This window comes from Pleurodeles waltl, chromosome 11 (assembly GCF_031143425.1).
Source record: "Pleurodeles waltl isolate 20211129_DDA chromosome 11, aPleWal1.hap1.20221129, whole genome shotgun sequence".
NCBI lineage: Eukaryota > Metazoa > Chordata > Amphibia > Caudata > Salamandridae > Pleurodeles > Pleurodeles waltl.
In genome coordinates, this window is record NC_090450.1 from 473,223,596 (window position 1) to 473,242,928 (window position 19,333).

The following is a 19,333-nucleotide window of genomic DNA, read 5'->3' on the forward strand; positions in this document are numbered from 1 at the left end:
TGACTTGATGGCCAAGTCAATTTTGTTGCACTTTATACTGAAGCTGAAAATCGCATAGGCTGTCACTCGCCAAACTGTGTACAGTAGAAAGTAAGTGTACTCTGTGACTTCTGCTGTATGTTTTCAATGAGACAACGGAACAAGTCATGTACATTTCAAGCTTCCAGTTATCATTAACAAATGAAGTACCAGCTGTCGCTAAGAAGAATGATGTAGCTGAGATAGAAGAAAGGCTAAATGCTCTCCTTTCAATGTAAATCTTTTACATGTTTGATAATCCAAACGTACAACAGAGGGGATAACATGCTTTACTGTTTGGCAATGATTTAACTCTTAAAAAGGAACTGATTAATGCTATGACTAGAGTGTGTCATACTTACAGCCAGAGGTGGCACGAGTCTGCTTACACCTGAAGACAGGAAACGAGGTTATGGGTTTGAAGAACTTGATACCACTCTTTATTTTATTTTATTTTTTAAATCTGTTTTGTAACATGTTAAACATACTGTTTGACCACATTTTTATTACGTTCGTAATAAAAAAACAAGTGATGAAGTGAGACAAAGTAGACAGAGATAGCCTTCTCATTGAGACCAGACACTAAATTAACGAAAGAGATGATGTTGAATAATTGTGGGTTAATCGTTAAATGTTGATGAAATAATTCTGTCTTGTTTTAACACCCAAATTGTCCACATTTTCTAATTTTCGACTTTTATGTTTTACTTTTGACAATGTTTATGTGTGAATCTGTGTTTCAAAAATCAGTAAAATTAGTGGTCATTTTGTTCGATATACATGAAGCCATTCATTCATTCCTTTTTTTTTTTTTTGTCCTCATAAAGAACACACCACTCGAGGGTCATCAACCAGCATCGAGCATGGTGAACGGGTTTAACCAGGTTAAACCCAAGCAGATACAGCACTTCACCTATCCCGGGCATACCCAATGCTCTTATCCAACCACAAGCCCGGGAGCAAGGAGGGGGAGGGGAAGGAGGAGGGAGTAATCATTGGACTATATACCGAGAGTACTTCTATTTTGCCGAACATTTTCCCAAATGGCCCAACTTTCATCGTTATTACCTATTGGACCACTACGTTCTAAGCAAGAAAAGTAATCTACAGAAGACAGCCAGTCTAAAACATTCGGGGGTATAGGGCTGACCCATTTTAGACATATTTGTCTCCTAGCCAATAGCATCAACAAAAACAATATACACTTGTACGGCCTGGATAACTTCTGATCCCATGTGGAACCGGGGGAGACGCCAAAGAATACTAAAGGGGAGGTCACCTCCACTTCATTACTTGTAAATCGCTTAAGAAAACCATTAATCCCATACCAAAAGATACCTAGATTTGGACAACTCCAACATATGCATATCGTTTGCATTAAGCTCCCCACATCGTGGACACTTTTTTCAGACTTCCCCACAGTGGATAACTTCTGGGGGGACCAATAAACCCTATGCATCGTAAACAATTTGTTTTTGTTTTCCAAAGCGTCTGATCTAGTTACCGACCACAGCATGGTAACTGGTGGCTGCTCCATGCCATTCTTTCCTTTTGAAAGAGCAACAAGACCTGGACCAAGCTGAGGTTAAGTTCATGTTGGATTTCTTTGAGACAAGGTTTTGTGTGCTGGGATCCTGTTAGAGAAAACCTTTTTGAATCTGAAAATATGTACTTTAAAATGACAACTGATGTAATCACTGCACACAGGTAAAGGGTGAGTGCAGTGGGGAGAATTAGTAAAAACTAAGAAGATTGAAAAGAGACAGTTAAAGTTTTGATCATTACACTCATTTTCCCATCAACCTCTTGATTCTAATTCAGGTGATAATTTAATAGTTTTACAGTGGGTTTAGGAATTGATCAATTATTGCATTGACCTCTATGAACTAAGCTTCTTTCATTTACTTGGTTGGCAGGCTCGGCATTGGTGTAGCACGTCACCTGAAGAGGCTGGAGCGTGTGGTCGTTGGCTATCTTGAGGTATATGATGGACCAGAGGAAACAGCCAGACTGTCATCACTCTCAACATTAAAGTGCATCATAAAGCATGCATGGCCAAGGTATGATCTGAAGTTAAAGGGGTAACGGGAAGTTGTTGTTTACTTCACTTTAGGAATCTTTGCAACAGCTGAAACTATAAACAATTTATGGAAGATAGACACGTGGTACATATTGAGGTAACTTCCATGGTGTTCTGTTAATGCTAATAGTTCAGGTTTGGGTGTTTGTAATGTGATTGAAAAGTGCCTTTCTTCACAAGCATTGATATCAAAAGTAAAAAATATCACACTTTGTGTTAATAATAAGCATAAGCAATTGCAATGCCAAACACGTGCAGTGCCTGTTAGGGCATGGGGTGGGAATTTTAGGGCTATTTCTAAAGTGACATTAAGGCAGAAATTCAATGCATTTAAACAGAGGATATCTTTTGTATACCAGACAATGTAAAATTTCCATTATAACTACACATCTGCCAAGATATTTTATTGCAACTGCCACCCCATATGCCCTCCTCCATGCAGTGCCAGAGCTGTATAACATTGCAAAGGCTGCTGTTTTCCTTTGACCCTCCGCTACTTCCAGAGAATTGTCATTCGGCATTTGCATAGCATATAACTGTCACTATGTGGCATTGTAACAGTCTTTATAGATCATTAACAGAGTGATATGTATATTTAGTTGGAGCACTGGGTTGTAGTGTAAGCCAATCCAGACATCTCAATAAAAGCCTAGGATGCAAAATGTGGAAACTTTAGTGTCCAAGGCAGTTAGGGTGCAAATCAAGAACTCCTCAGCTATCTCATTCACATATGTAGGTATTTATTTTTCTGTAGTATGCACCAGAAACAGAGGTACAGCAGTCGTGAATAACCAACACTAACCAAACTATACTGTAGATTCTATGTCAGGACCGGAGGTTTCGGATTATGCTTCTCTCTTTACTGCACCAAAAAACAGCAGCCAATGAAAACACTTTAACACAGAAAATGATGTTTCCCATGATCCCAGTAGAGTCCATATCAATGTCCAATCATATGTCATCTCTATTGATAGAGATATATATGTTCGATGGCATGTGTAGCTGCAGATACATATGCTGTGCACATCCCGCCATCTGGTGTTGGGCTCGGAGTGTTACAAGTTGTTTTTCTTCGAAGAAGTCTTTTCGAGTCACGAGACCGAGGGACTCCTCCCATTTTGACTCCATTGCGCATGGGCGTCGACTCCATCTTAAATTGTTTTTTTTCCGCCTTCGGGTTCGGACGTGTTCCTTTTCGCTCCGTGTTTCGGGTCGGAAAGTTAGTTAGAATCTCGGAAAAATCATCGGTATTGTTTGCGTTCAGTATCGGGTTAGTTACAACAGATCGACACCGAATTAAGAAGAGCTCCGGTGGCCCTTCGGGGTTTTTTCGATCCCTGTCGGGGCCTGGGCGGCCCAGCCACGTGTCTCTTCAAGGCTGATGGAACGGACCCCATTCCGCTTCTGTCCAAAATGCCATAACAAGTATCCATATACAGATCAACACCTGGTCTTTAACTTGTGTTTGTCACCAGAACACAAGGAGTATACTTGTGAGGCCTGTCGAGCGTTTCGGTCCAGGAAGACACTCCGGGACCGAAGAGCAAGAAGACTGCAAATGGCATCGGCGCCGACAGGACAAGGGCGTTTCGAGGAGGAGGAAGAAACATTCTCCATCCAGGATTCGGACTCGGAGGAGGTCGATCCCGAAGGAACGCCGAAAACCGCGAGTAAGACGTCGAAACAAAGAACTCACGAAAAGACTGCCAAAGCCCAGGGGACGCCACCGCCAACAGGCCATGGCTTAACCCGAAAAGTAGGTGACCGTCCATCGGCACTGAAAAAGGGCGAGCTGGTGTCGAAGTCATCCGACTCCGGTCGAGATACAGGCACGCACCAATCTCGGGCCCGAGAGAGTGGCTCCGAAAAGATTCAGCATCGAGACAGCGGCACCGAAATTGGTCGGCACCGAGAGGGCACTACGCCGAAAAGCAAAAAGATTTTGTCGGAGCCGAAAAAAGCAGCGGAAAAGGTTTCGGTGCCGAAACATCCGGCCCCGAACTGAAAATTAGTTCCTATTCAGAGGAACAAGGACTGTCCTCACAAATGAAGACACACAGATTTGAACAAGAATTAGAGACAATAGAGCCAGATCACACGCGAAGGCGGCTCTTTATTCAGAAAGATACAGGGAAGATCAGCACTCTTTCTCCAATCAGAATGAAACGGAAACTTGCCTTCCAAGACAAGGACAAGGACAAACAGCCACAAGCAAAAGTGGCTAAACAAGTAACACCACCACCATCCCCACATCACTCTCCACAACTATCACCAGTAGCCACTCCACCAGTGATGCAATTCCCAACACATACGGGGATGAGTCAAGATGACCCTGACGCATGGGACCTTTACGACGCACCAGTGTCAGACAATAGTCCTCAATGCTATCCAGCAAGACCCTCGCCACCAGAGGATAGTACAGGCGACGTTCAAGTGGTATCAAGGGCAGCAGCATTTCACAATGTCAGCCTTCACTCAGAACCCATTGAAGACGACTTCCTTTTTAATACACTGTCGTCTACGCACAGTCGATATCAAAGTCTGCCAATGTTGCCCCGAATGCTAAAACACTCCAAACAAGTGTTTGAGGAGCCTGTCAAAGGGAGAGCCATTACTCCAAGAGTAGATAAAAAATATAACCCGCCACCAACAGACCCAGTGTACATCACACAACAGCTATCACCAGACTCTTTTGTAGTTGGAGCAGCGCGCAAAAGAGCCAACTCTCATACTTCAGGAGACGCGCCACCTCCAGATAAAGAGAGTAGAAAATTTGACGCAGCAGGCAAAAGGGTGGCGGCACAGGCAGCAAACCAGTGGCGTATTGCAAATTCGCAAGCTTTGCTAGCCAGATATGATAGGGCCCATTGGGACGAGATGCAACACCTTATTGAACACTTACCAAAGGAGTTCCAAAAAAGAGCGCAGCAAGTGGTAGAAGAGGGACAAAATATCTCCAATAATCAAATTCGATCAGCAATAGATGCTGCAGACACAGCTGCTAGAACTGTCAACACAGCAGTAACAATAAGGAGGTATGCATGGCTGCGTACATCAGGATTTAAACCAGAGATACAGCAAGCTGTGCTGAATATGCCATTCAACGGACAGCAGTTGTTTGGGCCGGAGGTGGACACTGCAATTGAAAAACTTAAGAAAGACACTGACACGGCCAAAGCCATGGGCGCGCTCTACTCCCCGCAGAGCAGAGGCACATTTCGAAAAACACAATTTCGAGGGGGGTTTCGAGGGCAAACCACAGAAGCCACAACCTCACAAACAAAGCCCACTTACCAGAGCCAGTATCAGCGGGGAGGTTTTCGGGGACAATATAGAGGAGAACAGTTTCAAAGAAACCGAGGAAAGTTCCAAAGTCCCAAAACTCCTCAAAACAAACAGTGACTTCAAGGTCACAAATCCCCAACACATAACACCTGTTGGGGGGAGACTAGCCAAGTTTTACACACATTGGGAGGAAATAACAACAGACACTTGGGTCTTAGCAATTATCCAGCATGGTTATTGCATAGAATTTCTCAAATTCCCTCCAAACGTCCCACCGAAAACACACAATATGTCAAAACAACATATAGATCTTCTAGGACTAGAAGTTCAGGCATTGCTACAGAAAGAAGCAATAGAATTAGTACCAAAAGAACAATTAAACACAGGAGTTTACTCACTGTACTTCCTGATACCCAAAAAAGACAAGAGCCTGAGACAAATACTAGATCTCAGAACATTAAATACCTACATCAAATCAAACCACTTTCACATGGTTACTCTACAAGCATAATCCCACTGCTCAAACAACAAGACTACATGACAACACTAGACCTAAAGGATGCATATTTCCATATACCAATACATCCTTCACACAGAAAGTACCTAAGGTTTGTATTCCAAGGGATACATTACCAATTCAAAGTGTTGCCATTCGGAATAACAACTGCGCCAAGAGTTTTTACAAAATGCCTAGCAGTAGTAGCTGCACATATCAGAAGGCAGCAAATACATGTGTTCCCATACCTAGATGATTGGTTAATCAAAACCAATACAACTACGCAAAGTCACACCTGCAGCCGTGCCAAACACAGCAATACTTGGGAGCAACAATCAACACAGCAAAAGGGATTGCTACTCCAAGTCCACAAAGAGTACAAACATTTCACAATGTAATACAGGCCTTGTATCCAAAACAAAGAGTACAAGTCAAAATAATATTGAAACTACTAGGCATGATGTCCTCATGCATAGCCATTGTCCCAAATGCAAGGTTACACATGCGGCCCTTACAACAGTGCCTAGCATCACAATGGTCACAAGCACAGGGTCAGCTTCTAGATCTGGTGTTGATAGACCGCCAAACATACATCTCGCTTCAATGGTGGAACAGTATAAATTTAAACCAAGGGCGGCCTTTCCAAGACCCAGTGCCACAATACGTGATAACAACAGATGCTTCCATGACAGGGTGGGGAGCACACCTCAATCAACACAGCATCCAAGGACAATGGAACATACAGCAAAAACAGTTACACATAAATCACCTAGAGCTGTTAGCGGTATTTCTAGCGCTGAAAGCATATCAACCCATGATAACCCACAAATACATTCTTGTCAAAACAGACAACATGACAAAAATGTATTACCTAAACAAACAAGGAGGGACACACTCAACACAGTTGTGTCTCCTAACACAGAAAATATGGCATTGGGCGATTCACAACCACATTCGCCTAATAGCACAATTTATTCCAGGAATTCAGAATCCGTTTGCAGACAATCTCTCATGGGATCACCAACAGATCCACGAATGGGAGATTCACCCCCAAATACTGAGCACTTACTTCCAAATTTGGGGAACACCACAAAAAGATCTATTTGCAACAAAGGAAAACTCAAAATGCCAAAACTTCGCATCCAGGTACCCACAACATCAGTCTCAGGGCAATGCGCTATGGATGAACTGGTCAGGGATATTTGCGTACGCTTTTCCCCCTCTCCCACTCCTTCCATATCTAGTAAACAAGTTGAGTCAAAACAAACTCAAACTCATACTAATAGCACCAACATGGGCAAGGCAACCTTGGTACACAACACTACTAGACCTGTCAGTAGTACCTCATGTCAAACTACCAAACAGACCAGATCTGTTAACACAACACAAACAACAGATCAGGCATCCAGCATCGCTGAATCTAGCAATTTGGCTCCTGAAATCCTAGAATTCGGACACTTAGACCTCACATAAGAATGTATGGAGGTCATAAAACAGGCTAGAAAGCCTACCACTAGACACTGCTATGCAAATAAATGGAAAAGATTTGTTTATTACTGCCATAATAATCAAATTCAACCCTTACACACATCTACAAAAGATATAGTAGGATACTTACTACATTTGCAAAAAGCAAAACTAGCTTTCTCTTCCATAAAAATACATCTTACTGCAATTTCAGCTTACCTGCAAATTACGCACTCAACTTCATTATTTAGGATACCAGTCATAAAAGCGTTTATGGAAGGCCTAAAGAGAATTATACCACCAAGAACGCCACCAGTTCCTTCATGGAACCTCAACATTGTCTTAACACGACTCATGGGCCCACCTTTTGAGCCCATGCACTCTTGTGAAATGCAATACTTAACGTGGAAAGTTGCATTTTTAATTGCCATCACATCTCTAAGAAGAGTGAGTGAAATTCAAGCGTTTACCATTCAAGAACCATTTTTTCAAATACACAAAAATAAAGTTGTTCTATGAACAAATCCTACATTTTTACCAAAAGTAATCTCACCGTTCCACTTGAATCAAACGGTAGAATTACCAGTGTTCTTCCCACAGCCAGATTCTGTAGCTGAAAGAGCACTACATACATTAGACATCAAAAGAGCACTAATGTACTACATTGACAGAACAAAACTAATTCGAAAGACAAAACAACTATTTATCGCCTTTCAAAAACCTCATACAGGAAATCCAATTTCAAAACAAGGCATTGCTAGATGGATAGTTAGGTGCATTCAAACCTGCTATCTTAAAGCTAAAAGAGAACTGCCTATTACACCAAAGGCACACTCAACCAGAAAGAAAGGTGCTACCATGGCCTTTCTAGGAAATATTCCAATGAACGAAATATGTAAGGCAGCAACATGGTCTACGCCTCATACATTTACCAAGCATTACTGTGTAGATGTGCTAACTGCACAACAAGCAACAGTAGGTCAAGCTGTACTAAGAACATTATTTCAAACTACTTCAACTCCTACAGGCTGAACCACCGCTTTTGGGGAGATAACTGCTTACTAGTCTATGCACTGCATGTGTATCTGCAGCTACACATGCCATCGAACGGAAAATGTCACTTACCCAGTGTACATCTGTTCGTGGCATTAGTCGCTGCAGATTCACATGCGCCCACCCGCCTCCCCAGGAGCCTGTAGCCATTTAAAAGTAGATCTTAAACATTTGTACATTTGTAAATAGATTACTTGAAACTTTATTATGTACATACGCATTCACTCCATTGCATGGGCACTATTACTAGCATACACAACTCCTACCTCACCCTCTGCGGGCAAAACAATCTAAGATGGAGTCGACGCCCATGCGCAATGGAGTCGAAATGGGAGGAGTCCCTCGGTCTCGTGACTCGAAAAGACTTCTTCGAAGAAAAACAACTTGTAACACTCCGAGCCCAACACCAGATGGCGGGATGTGCACAGCATGTGAATCTGCAGCGACTAATGCCACAAACCGATGTACACTGGGTAAGTGACAATTTCCACACACACACACACATATATATATATATATATATATATATATATATATATATATATATGTTCGATGGCATATGTTGCTGCAGATACACATGTTTAGCACAGTCCGCTGCCTGGTGTTGGGCTCGGAGTATTACAAGTTGTTTTTCTTCGAAGAAGTCTTTTTTGGTCACGGGACCGAAGGACTCCTCCTTCTTCGGCTCCATTGCGCATGGGCGTCGACTCCATCTTAGATTGTTTTTTTCCGCTGTCGGGTTCGGACGTATTCCTTTTCGCTCCGTGTTTCGGTTCGGAAAGTTAGTCAGAATCTCGGAAGAAAGCGTCGGTATTGTTCCGTTCGGTATCGGGATAGTTAGGTACATCGACACCGATCATCGGAAGACTTTGGGGTAGTTTCGATCCCCCATCGGGGCCTGGTCGGCCCGACCGCGTGCGACATCGAAGCCGATGGAACGGACCCCGTTTCGTTTCTGCCCAAAATGTCACAGTAAGTATCCTTATACAGATCAGCACTTGGTCTGTAACTTGTGCTTGTCCCCCGAGCACAAGGAGGATACCTGTGAGGCCTGTCGAGCCTTCCGGTCCAGAAAAACACTCCGGGACCGAAGAGCCAGGCGTCTTCAAATGGCTTCTACGCCGACAAAACAACGTTTCGACGAGGAAGAGGAAACCTTCTCGGTTCCGGAATCAGAATCCGGAGACTCCGACGTCGAAGAACAGCTACAAACAGTGAGTAAGACGTCGAAAAGTAAAACCATTGAGAAGACAAAAGCCCAGGGGACGCCACTGCCAACAGGCCATGGCTCGACCCATAAAACCGGCGAGCCGTCGAAGGCGCCGAAAAAGGGCACGCCCATAGCGAAGACACCCGACTCCGGTCGAGGGACCGCCATGGAGCAACCTCGGAGCCGAGATAGCGGCGCCGAGAGGCAAAAGCAAGATGCCGGCACCGAAAAACATCGGCATCGAGACACACTGCCGAAAGCCACAAAAATCCTGTCGGCGCCGAAGCCGAAAAAAGATCTCTCGGCGCCGAAAAGTTCCACACCTTCATCCTACACAGAGGAACAAGGAATAAGTGGCCAGATGCACAGATTTGGACAAGAGCTCCAAAGTGTAGAATCGGACTACACACAAAAGAGACTGTACATCCAGCAAGACACAGGGAAGATATCAACCCTTCCCCCAATAATGAGGAAAAGAAGGATCGGACTTCCAAAGGATGACGCACAACCACAAGCCAAAGTGGTTAAAAAAGTCACGCCTCCGCCCTCTCCACCACAGGCATCGCCGGCACAAACACCGCCACAAATGCACTCACCAGCGCAAACTACCATAAGTCATGACGATCAGGATCAAGACGCTTGGGACCTGTATGACACCCCAGTGCCGGACAATGATCCCGATTCATACCCCACAAAGCCGTCACCGCCAGAGGACAGTACCTCATACTTGCAACTGGTGGCTAGGGCAGCAGAATTCCACAATGTCCAACTGCATTCCGATCCTATAGAGGATGATTTTTTATTTAACACCCTCTCGGCTACACACAGCCAATATCAATGTCTCCCAATGCTACCAGGGATGTTACGGCACGCAAAACAAATTTTTGAAGAGCCTGTAAAATCAAGAGCCATCACCCCAAGGGTGGATAAGAAATACAAACCACCACCCACAGACCCAGTGTTTATTACTTCGCAGTTATCACCTGACTCCGTGGTAGTAGGGGCAGCTCGCAAGAGAGCAAATTCCCATACATCTGGCGACGCCCCACCTCCGGACAAAGAAAGCCGAAAATTTGATGCAGCAGGAAAAAGAGTAGCATCACAGGCAGCCAACCAGTGGCGCATCGCAAATTCACAAGCGCTGCTGGCCAGATATGACCGCGCACACTGGGACGAGATGCAACTTCTCGTAGACCATCTTCCCCAGGAATACCAAAAAAGGGCGCAGCAAATAGTTGAAGAGGGACAAACGATCTCAAACAATCAAATCCGCTCTTCACTGGACGCAGCCGATACTGCAGCAAGAACAGTCAACACTGCTGTCACCATAAGGAGACACGCTTGGCTACGCACTTCAGGCTTCAAACCTGAAATCCAGCAGGCTGTCCTTAATATGCCCTTCAACGAGAAACAACTTTTTGGCCCTGAAGTGGACACAGCCATTGAAAAACTTAAAAAGGACACAGACACGGCCAAAGCCATGGGCGCACTCTACTCCCCGCAGAGCAGAGGCTCTTTTAGAAAAACACCATTTAGAGGGGGGTTTCGTGGCCAACCCACAGACACCACCAGCCAACAAACAAGAACCACACCATATCAGGGTTCATTCCAAAGGGGAGGTTTCAGGGGATATAGAGGGGGTCAATTCCCAAGGAGTAGGGGAAGATTCCAAACTCCAAAAACACCTCCACCTAAACAGTGACTTTCAAGTCACACAACCCCTTCACTCAACACCAGTGGGGGGAAGACTAAGCCAATTCTACCAATCTTGGCAACAGATTACAACAGACAATTGGGTATTAGCAATAATCCAACATGGATATTGCATAAAATTCCACACATTCCCACCAAACATCCCTCCAAAAACACGCAAAATGTCACCACAACATTTAGAACTTTTAGGACTAGAAGTTCAAGCACTACTGCAAAAGGATGCAATAGAGCTAGTACCAGTACAACAAAAAAACACAGGAGTTTACTCCCTGTACTTTCTAATTCCAAAAAAAGACAAAACATTAAGACCAATATTAGATCTCAGGACACTAAATACCTACATCATATCAGACCACTTCCACATGGTCACACTACAAGACATCATTCCACTGCTCAAACAGCAGGATTACATGACCACATTAGACCTAAAAGATGCGTACTTTCATATACCGATACACCCTTCTCACAGAAAGTACCTAAGGTTCGTATTCAAAGGAATACATTACCAATTCAAAGTCTTACCATTCGGAATAACAACTGCACCAAGAGTGTTCACAAAATGTCTAGCAGTAGTAGCAGCACATATCAGAAGACAACAGATACACGTGTTTCCCTACCTGGACGATTGGCTAATCAAGACCAATACAGTAAAGAAGTGCACAAACGACACCACATATGTCATACAAACCCTTCACAAACTGGGTTTCTCCATCAACTATACAAAATCACACCTCGAACCGTGTCAGACACAACAATATCTAGGAGCAACCATCAACACATCAAAAGGAATTGCCACTCCAAGTCCACAAAGAGTGCAAGCATTCCACAAAGTAATAAGTGCTATGTTTCCAAACCAAAAAATACAAGCAAAATTGGTGCTAAAACTTCTAGGCATGATGTCATCATGCATAGCCATTGTCCCAAACGCAAGACTACACATGCGACCCTTACAACAGTGCCTAGCATCACAATGGTCACAGGCACAGGGTCAACTTCAAGATCTGGTGTTGGTAGACCGCCAAACATACCTCTCGCTTCTATGGTGGAACAGCAACAATTTAAACAAAGGGCGGACATTTCAGGACCCAGTGCCTCAATATGTTATAACAACAGATGCTTCCATGACAGGGTGGGGAGCACACCTCAATCACCACAGCATTCAAGGACAATGGGATGTACACCAAACAAAATTTCATATCAATTACCTAGAACTGTTAGCAGTATTTCTAGCGTTAAAAGCCTTTCAACCCATAATAACACACAAATACATTCTTGTCAAAACAGACAACATGACAACAATGTATTATTTAAACAAACAAGGAGGAACACACTCAACACAATTGTGCCTCCTAACACAAAAAATATGGCAGTGGGCGATTCACAACAACATTCGCCTAATAGCACAATTTATTCCAGGGATCCAAAACCAACTAGCAGACAACCTTTCGCGAGACCACCAACAAGTCCACGAATGGGAAATTCACCCCCAAATTCTGAACAAATACTTTCAAATTTGGGGAACACCCCAGATAGATTTGTTCGCAACAAAAGAAAACGCAAAATGCCAAAACTTCGCATCCAGGTACCCACACCGCGAATCACAAGGCAATGCTCTATGGATGAGTTGGTCAGGGATATTTGCATACGCTTTTCCCCCTCTCCCTCTCCTTCCATATCTAGTAAACAAGTTGAGTCAAAACCAACTCAAACTCATACTAATAGCACCCACATGGGCAAGACAACCTTGGTACACAACTCTACTAGACTTTTCACTAGTACCGCATGTCAAACTACCCAACAGACCAGATCTGTTAACACAACACAAACAACAGATCAGGCATCCAAACCCAGCATCATTGAATCTAGCAATTTGGCTCCTGAAATCCTAGAATTCGGACACTTAGACCTCACACAAGAATGTATGGAGGTCATAAAACAAGCTAGAAAAGCTTCCACTAGACACTGCTATGCATCTAAGTGGAAAAGATTTGTTTGCTACTGCCATACCAATCAAATCCAACCATTGCATGCCTCTACAAAGGACATAGTGGGATACTTACTACATTTGCAAAAAGCAAACCTCGCTTTTTCATCTATAAAAATACACCTCGCAGCAATATCTGCTTACCTACAAACTACTCATTCATCGTCTCTATTTAGAATACCAGTTATTAAAGCATTCATGGAAGGGCTAAAAAGAATTATACCACCAAGAACACCACCAGTTCCTTCATGGAACCTTAACATCGTCTTAACAAGACTCATGGGTCCACCTTTCGAACCCATGCATTCCTGTGAAATGCAATATCTAACGTGGAAAGTCGCATTTCTCATTGCAATCACATCCCTCAGAAGAGTAAGTGAAATACAGGCATTTACCATACAAGAACCGTTTATTCAAATACACAAAAATAAAATAGTTCTAAGAACAAATCCAAAATTTCTACCAAAAGTCATCTCACCATTCCATTTAAATCAAACAGTAGAATTACCAGTGTTCTTCCCACAGCCAGATTCCGTGGCTGAAAGGGCACTACATACATTAGACATCAAAAGAGCACTAATGTACTACATTGACAGAACAAAGCTAATCAGGAAAACAAAACAACTGTTCATAGCTTTTCAAAAACCACACATAGGAAATCCAATCTCTAAACAAGGCATTGCTAGATGGATAGTCAGATGTATTCAAACATGCTATCTTAAAGCCAAGAGAGAATTGCCTATTACACCAAAGGCACACTCAACCAGAAAGAAAGGTGCTACAATGGCCTTTCTAGGAAACATTCCTATGAGCGAAATATGTAAGGCTGCAACCTGGTCTACGCCTCATACATTTACTAAACACTACTGTGTAGACGTACTAAATGCACAACAAGCTACAGTGGGCCAAGCTGTACTAAGAACATTATTCCAAACTACTTCAACTCCTACAGGCTAAACCACCGCTTTTAGGGGAGGTAACTGCTTTATAGTCTATGCTAAACATGTGTATCTGCAGCAACATATGCCATCGAACTGAAAATGTCACTTACCCAGTGTACATCTGTTCGTGGCATTAGTCGCTGCAGATTCACATGTGCCCTCCCGCCTCCCCGGGAAGCCTGTAGCCGTTTAGAAGTAAATCTTAAATCTTAAACATTTGTACATTTGTAAATAATTAGTATAAACCTTTTATGTACATACGTATTCACTCCATTGCATGGGCACTATTTATAGCAAACAACTCCATCCTCACCCTCTGTGGGGAAAACAATCTAAGATGGAGTCGACGCCCATGCGCAATGGAGCCGAAGAAGGAGGAGTCCTTCGGTCCCGTGACCAAAAAAGACTTCTTCGAAGAAAAACAACTTGTAATACTCCGAGCCCAACACCAGGCAGCGGACTGTGCTAAACATGTGAATCTGCAGCGACTAATGCCACGAACAGATGTACACTGGGTAAGTGACATTTTCAATATATACCAAAAGCAACCAAGACCTGCTTGCATCCCGAGAGAAGTGTTCTTTCTTTCAGATTTACACTCTGTATAGGTATATTATTGATTACATACCATTTGGCACATGGAGTGAGAGTAGGACTTGATCCCAGCGAGTCGCTGTGCCTTCTAATTTATATATTTGGTCGCGCCCGCTATAAGATTGGAAGCCGGTGTGGCATCGCACGTGACCCACAAATCGTTTTGGCGTCTGAAGTCGGTCTTCCGATTGCTGCCAGAGCTTCGCTCCTTGTCGAGTGTGTTTTTAATTATTTCAGGCACTGCGCACCGCCGCGTGCCTTCTGCGACCGTCGGAGGCTGAGGACATAGTCCTCTTTCTATCTCAAAAAGAAGCGTATTGTCAGAGCGCATGCACGGTGTCTAAGTGTGTCTCCGAGTGCATTGTGTTTAGGCTTCCTGAAAGTCTGTCCCAGAATGCCCAATGCAGCGCATAATCAGTGTAGGGCCTTGCCCTAGGAGTTACATGCAGGTGCTCCCTCTACTCTTTATTTAGTGCCACATTTAGGCACCTTGTGCTGGACTATTGTTATTGTTTGACCTGCTTGGTGTGCCCCCCCATTGAACTCCTCCATTCCTCTTATTTTGAATAATGGTGTGCTACGCCACTGAGGAAAATTACTATCAGAAATCTCCTGATATGAATGAAGAGCATTGCATGGAGGAGAGATTGGTTGAGGCGGTGGGCACTCATGTTCAGGACTCTGTGAACCAGGCTCTAATTAAGACGCTGAAGCCTTTTACTCATCCTTTAATGAGATACAGTTACTGTGAACTCTGGGGACTGTTTCCTATTTTGAATATGTCTAGAGATGATCTGACCTGTGATGTGGGTGCAGCCCAGAGAGCCTCTGTAGGTCCTGCATCTTCTGCGGAAATTCTTGTGCAGATGGCTGCGTCTGTGTTAAAGGACTACAAAGATGACTCCTTCGCTTCTCTGGAAGCCCCAGGTTCGATCCCAATGCTTGCCACAGACACGTTGGATACCTCACTCTAATCACACTCTTCTGATTCAGATCGAGCAGATGACCCTAAGCCCTCTGGGATGCGCAAGTGCAAATCCTGAAACATTGAAGACGATGATCAGACGCAAAGGACTTTGCCCTTTGCTACAGATTCTATTATCCATCCACACTCTACTGAGTGGATTCCTTGCGGCGAATTAGCACACTATGTGCTGGATAGACTCCGCAAGGGGTTTGATCAGGATATCCACAGTACCTTGCGGTCTGAATGTCCACGCCCCTCACTCCTAGATAAAGTGGCGGATACGCCTGAATTTGACCCAAATTTAGCACCCTTAAAAAGTTCACAAAAGAACCCCAAAAAAGTCTGGACAGAGCGTGGAAAGGATGTCAAGATAAGTTACAGGACACCTCAGGCCCCATTACAAAGATCCTGGAGCTTGCAGTGCAGGCAAAATAATCTAGTGCACCCTTGGATCCAAATAAGATATTGGAGTGGGCTCAAAGAGCCATATGTCTACACGGCAATGCCAACTGTGCAATTTCTACAGAAAGGAGATGATCATTCCTCATGAGGATTGATCCAATGTTGGCAGAGCTGGCTCCCAATGAGGCTGGAACCATGGCAAATGGTTTGTTGTTTGGAGATAAGTTTTTGAAAGATTTGGAAAAATTTGTGGCCACCTTTTCTGCCTTAGACAAGGCCCAAACCTCAATGAAGAAGATGTGGGGACCGTTTTGGCAGGTCCGGGCAATTTAGACTTCGTGCGCTAGGCCGTGGATACTATCCGGCCTCAGGAGGTTTTTCCCAAAGAGGACGAGGGTCTTCCTATGCCACATCTGCATTCTGCCCCTCCAGATCTCAAAGAGGTCAGGGCCGTGGCTTCCAAGGCAATAACCGTGGTGGATTCTCCGCTTCTAGCAGTACCGCAACAGTAGAGAATCATTCCATATTCAGAGGTGATTCTGGGGGGCAGAATACGAGGTTATATGCACGTTTGGGAGAGTATTTCCCAAGATCTTTGGATCTTGTAAACCGTTTAAGGGTTCAAACTACAGTTTGACACCCTTCTCCAACAATAAGGCAGTCCTCGGAGTCTTCATTTTTCCCGAAAAGAGAGCAATTTCATAGATGTAGAAATTTCTGTGCTGTTGCGCAAACAGGCCATAGTCAGAACAAATCCTCATCCTTCAGGGTTTGTCAGTTTAGTCTTCCTGGTACAAAAGAAGGGCGGAGGTTCTCGCCTACTTCTCAATCTAATGGAACTCAGTTCTTGGATAGTTGATCAACATTTTAAGATGGAAGATATCCATCTGCTGAGAGATCTGTTTCAGTACAAAGATTATATGGTGCGTCTCGACCTCACGGATGCATACCTAACCGTTCTGGTTTATGGGCCACACTGAAGATTTCTTCAATACTTTTGAGGAAATCAGTGGTACAAGTTTGCCATCCTTCCTTTTGGGCTTTCGTCCGCCCCTTGGTGTTTCACCAAACTTTTGAGACCGGGGGTTCAATTCCTCATCGAAAGAGGCGTTCACCTTATTATTTACCTGGACGATATTCTGATCATGGCCTAATCAGAGGAGACCGTCTTGACTCATCTGTCATGGACGATGCAACTTCTTCAGGCCCTGGGTTTCCTCATCAGCTCGGAGAAATCGATCTTGATTCCGTCTCAGAACATAGAATTTTTAAAGCTTCCAGGTAGACTTCATCAGAGCATAACTTCTGTTGCCTCTTTCAAAATGAACCTCTATCAAGAAAGAGTTGAAGAGAGCCGTTTTCTCTCCTAATAGATCATTGAAGACTTTGGCTTTCCTGGTCGGTCATCTGGCCTCTTCCATTCAGGCGATTTTTCCAAGGCTCATTCATTATCGGGCTCTGCAATGTTTGAATATCCTGCATCTTTGCAAGGGTCTAGCGTATTTGGAACAGATTCTACTATCCGGCGAAGCCAGAGCAGGGATAACCTAGTGGTTAGATCAAATGGATGCCTGGAACGGCAGAGCAATTTTTGCATCCACTCCAGAAGTAGTGATAGTCGGACGCCAGCCTTTGGGGCTGGAGAGCCCGCTGCAGCTCAGTAGAATCAGGGTGACAATGGTCCTCTCAGGGGCTGACGCACTATATCAATTGCCTGGAACTTCTGGTGGGGGTGTTTGCGATTCGGTCCCCCTCCCCTCGCAAAGATAGTTGTTGCATACTTCTCTGAATGGACAACATTTCAGCAGTGCGGTATATAAATTGCGTAGGAGGTACCGGATCACAAGTTTCGGTGACAATAACCAAGGAGTTTTGGGAGGTTTTTCTCCAACATCAGATTTCGGTGTTGGCGGAATACATTCCAGACTGGTCCAACCTTATAGCACACTGGAGCTCTCATTTCCTGACAGATGGCAGCCACTGGAAATTGGACCCTCAGAAATTTTCTAGCCTCAATTGGTTGTGAGGTCCGTGCTCTGTTGATCTGTTTGCATCACGCCTGAATGCTCAGCTACCCCGGTTCTGTAGTTGGAGACCGGATCCCCTAGCATTGGGGTCGGATGCCTTCCTCCAGTCGTAGAAGACTATGGGGGTTATTCTAACTTTGGAGGAGTGTTAATCCGTCCCAAAAGTGACGGTAAAGTGACGGATATACCACCAGCCGTATTACGAGTTCCATAGGATATAATGGACTCGTAATACGGCTGGTGGTAAATCCATCACTTTTCCGTCACTTTTGGGACGGATTAACACCTCCTCCAAAGTTAGAATAACCCCCTATGTTCTCTTATACTTTTCTCCCGTTCTCCATAATTCTGAGAGTACTCTCTCAGGTGAGGAGACATTCGGCAGAGATTGTCCTGGTGACACCTCTTTGGAAGGCTCAACCTTGGTTCCTTGTGGCAATGGCGCTCTCTTGTGCCCACCTGATTTGCATTCTCTCTCATCGATTTCTATTGCGGGACCCAGCGGGGTTAGCTCATCCCCTAATTCTAACAGGGCAGTTGTCCCTCATGGCATGGAGACGTTCAGTAAACATTGGCAGGTGTCAGGAGTTTCAGACAACGCATTGCATTTCCTGTCTGAATTCTGGGCCCCTTCAACTCACAAGTGGTACGAGTCATCTTGACAAAGATGGACTGGTCGTTGTGGTGAGCGAAGTATTAGTCCAATGGGGACTAGCATTAATATGATTGTGAATTTCCTCTCGGGTTTGGCAGCCCAAGGTTTAGCCTATCAAACCATTAATAATTTTAGGCCTGCAACCTCGGCTGGCCATTCACAGGTTGAAGGTAAGACAGTTGGGGAGCATCTGTTGGTTTGCAAATTACTATGTGGCATCCTAATGGTTAAACCCCCTAACCCAACATTTTCAGTTATTTGGGACGTTGATGTCATTTTGCGCTTTCTGAAGGCCTGGCCTTGTAACGAGGATCTTTCACGCAAACAGCGGCAAAGTTTACGATGCTTCTTTGTTTAATTTCCTGCCGCCGGGTTTCAGATGAGAAAGCGCTGGATTTGGCAGGTAGAGTATTTACTTCTTCGGGAGTGTCTTTTACCATT

At 44.2% G+C, this 19,333-nt stretch overlaps 1 protein-coding gene across 4 annotated transcripts in view; it reads left to right on the top strand.

The window, feature by feature from the left end:
• The window catches only part of TTI2 (TELO2 interacting protein 2), a 97,385-nt gene that overhangs the window by 59,010 nt on the left and 19,042 nt on the right, over positions 1-19,333 (top strand). The window contains exons 5-6 of one of the 4 annotated variants that reach the window (XR_011199420.1): positions 903-1,839; positions 1,935-2,046. Coding sequence is in view for 2 of the 4 variants with exons in the window: in XM_069213815.1 (XP_069069916.1) it covers positions 903-1,161 (259 nt within the window). In the remaining 2 variants the exon portion in view is untranslated. Of the gene's footprint in view, positions 1-902; positions 2,079-19,333 lie in introns of those variants that run through there. The other 3 variants (XR_011199421.1, XM_069213815.1, XM_069213814.1) reach the window with 3 other exon arrangements.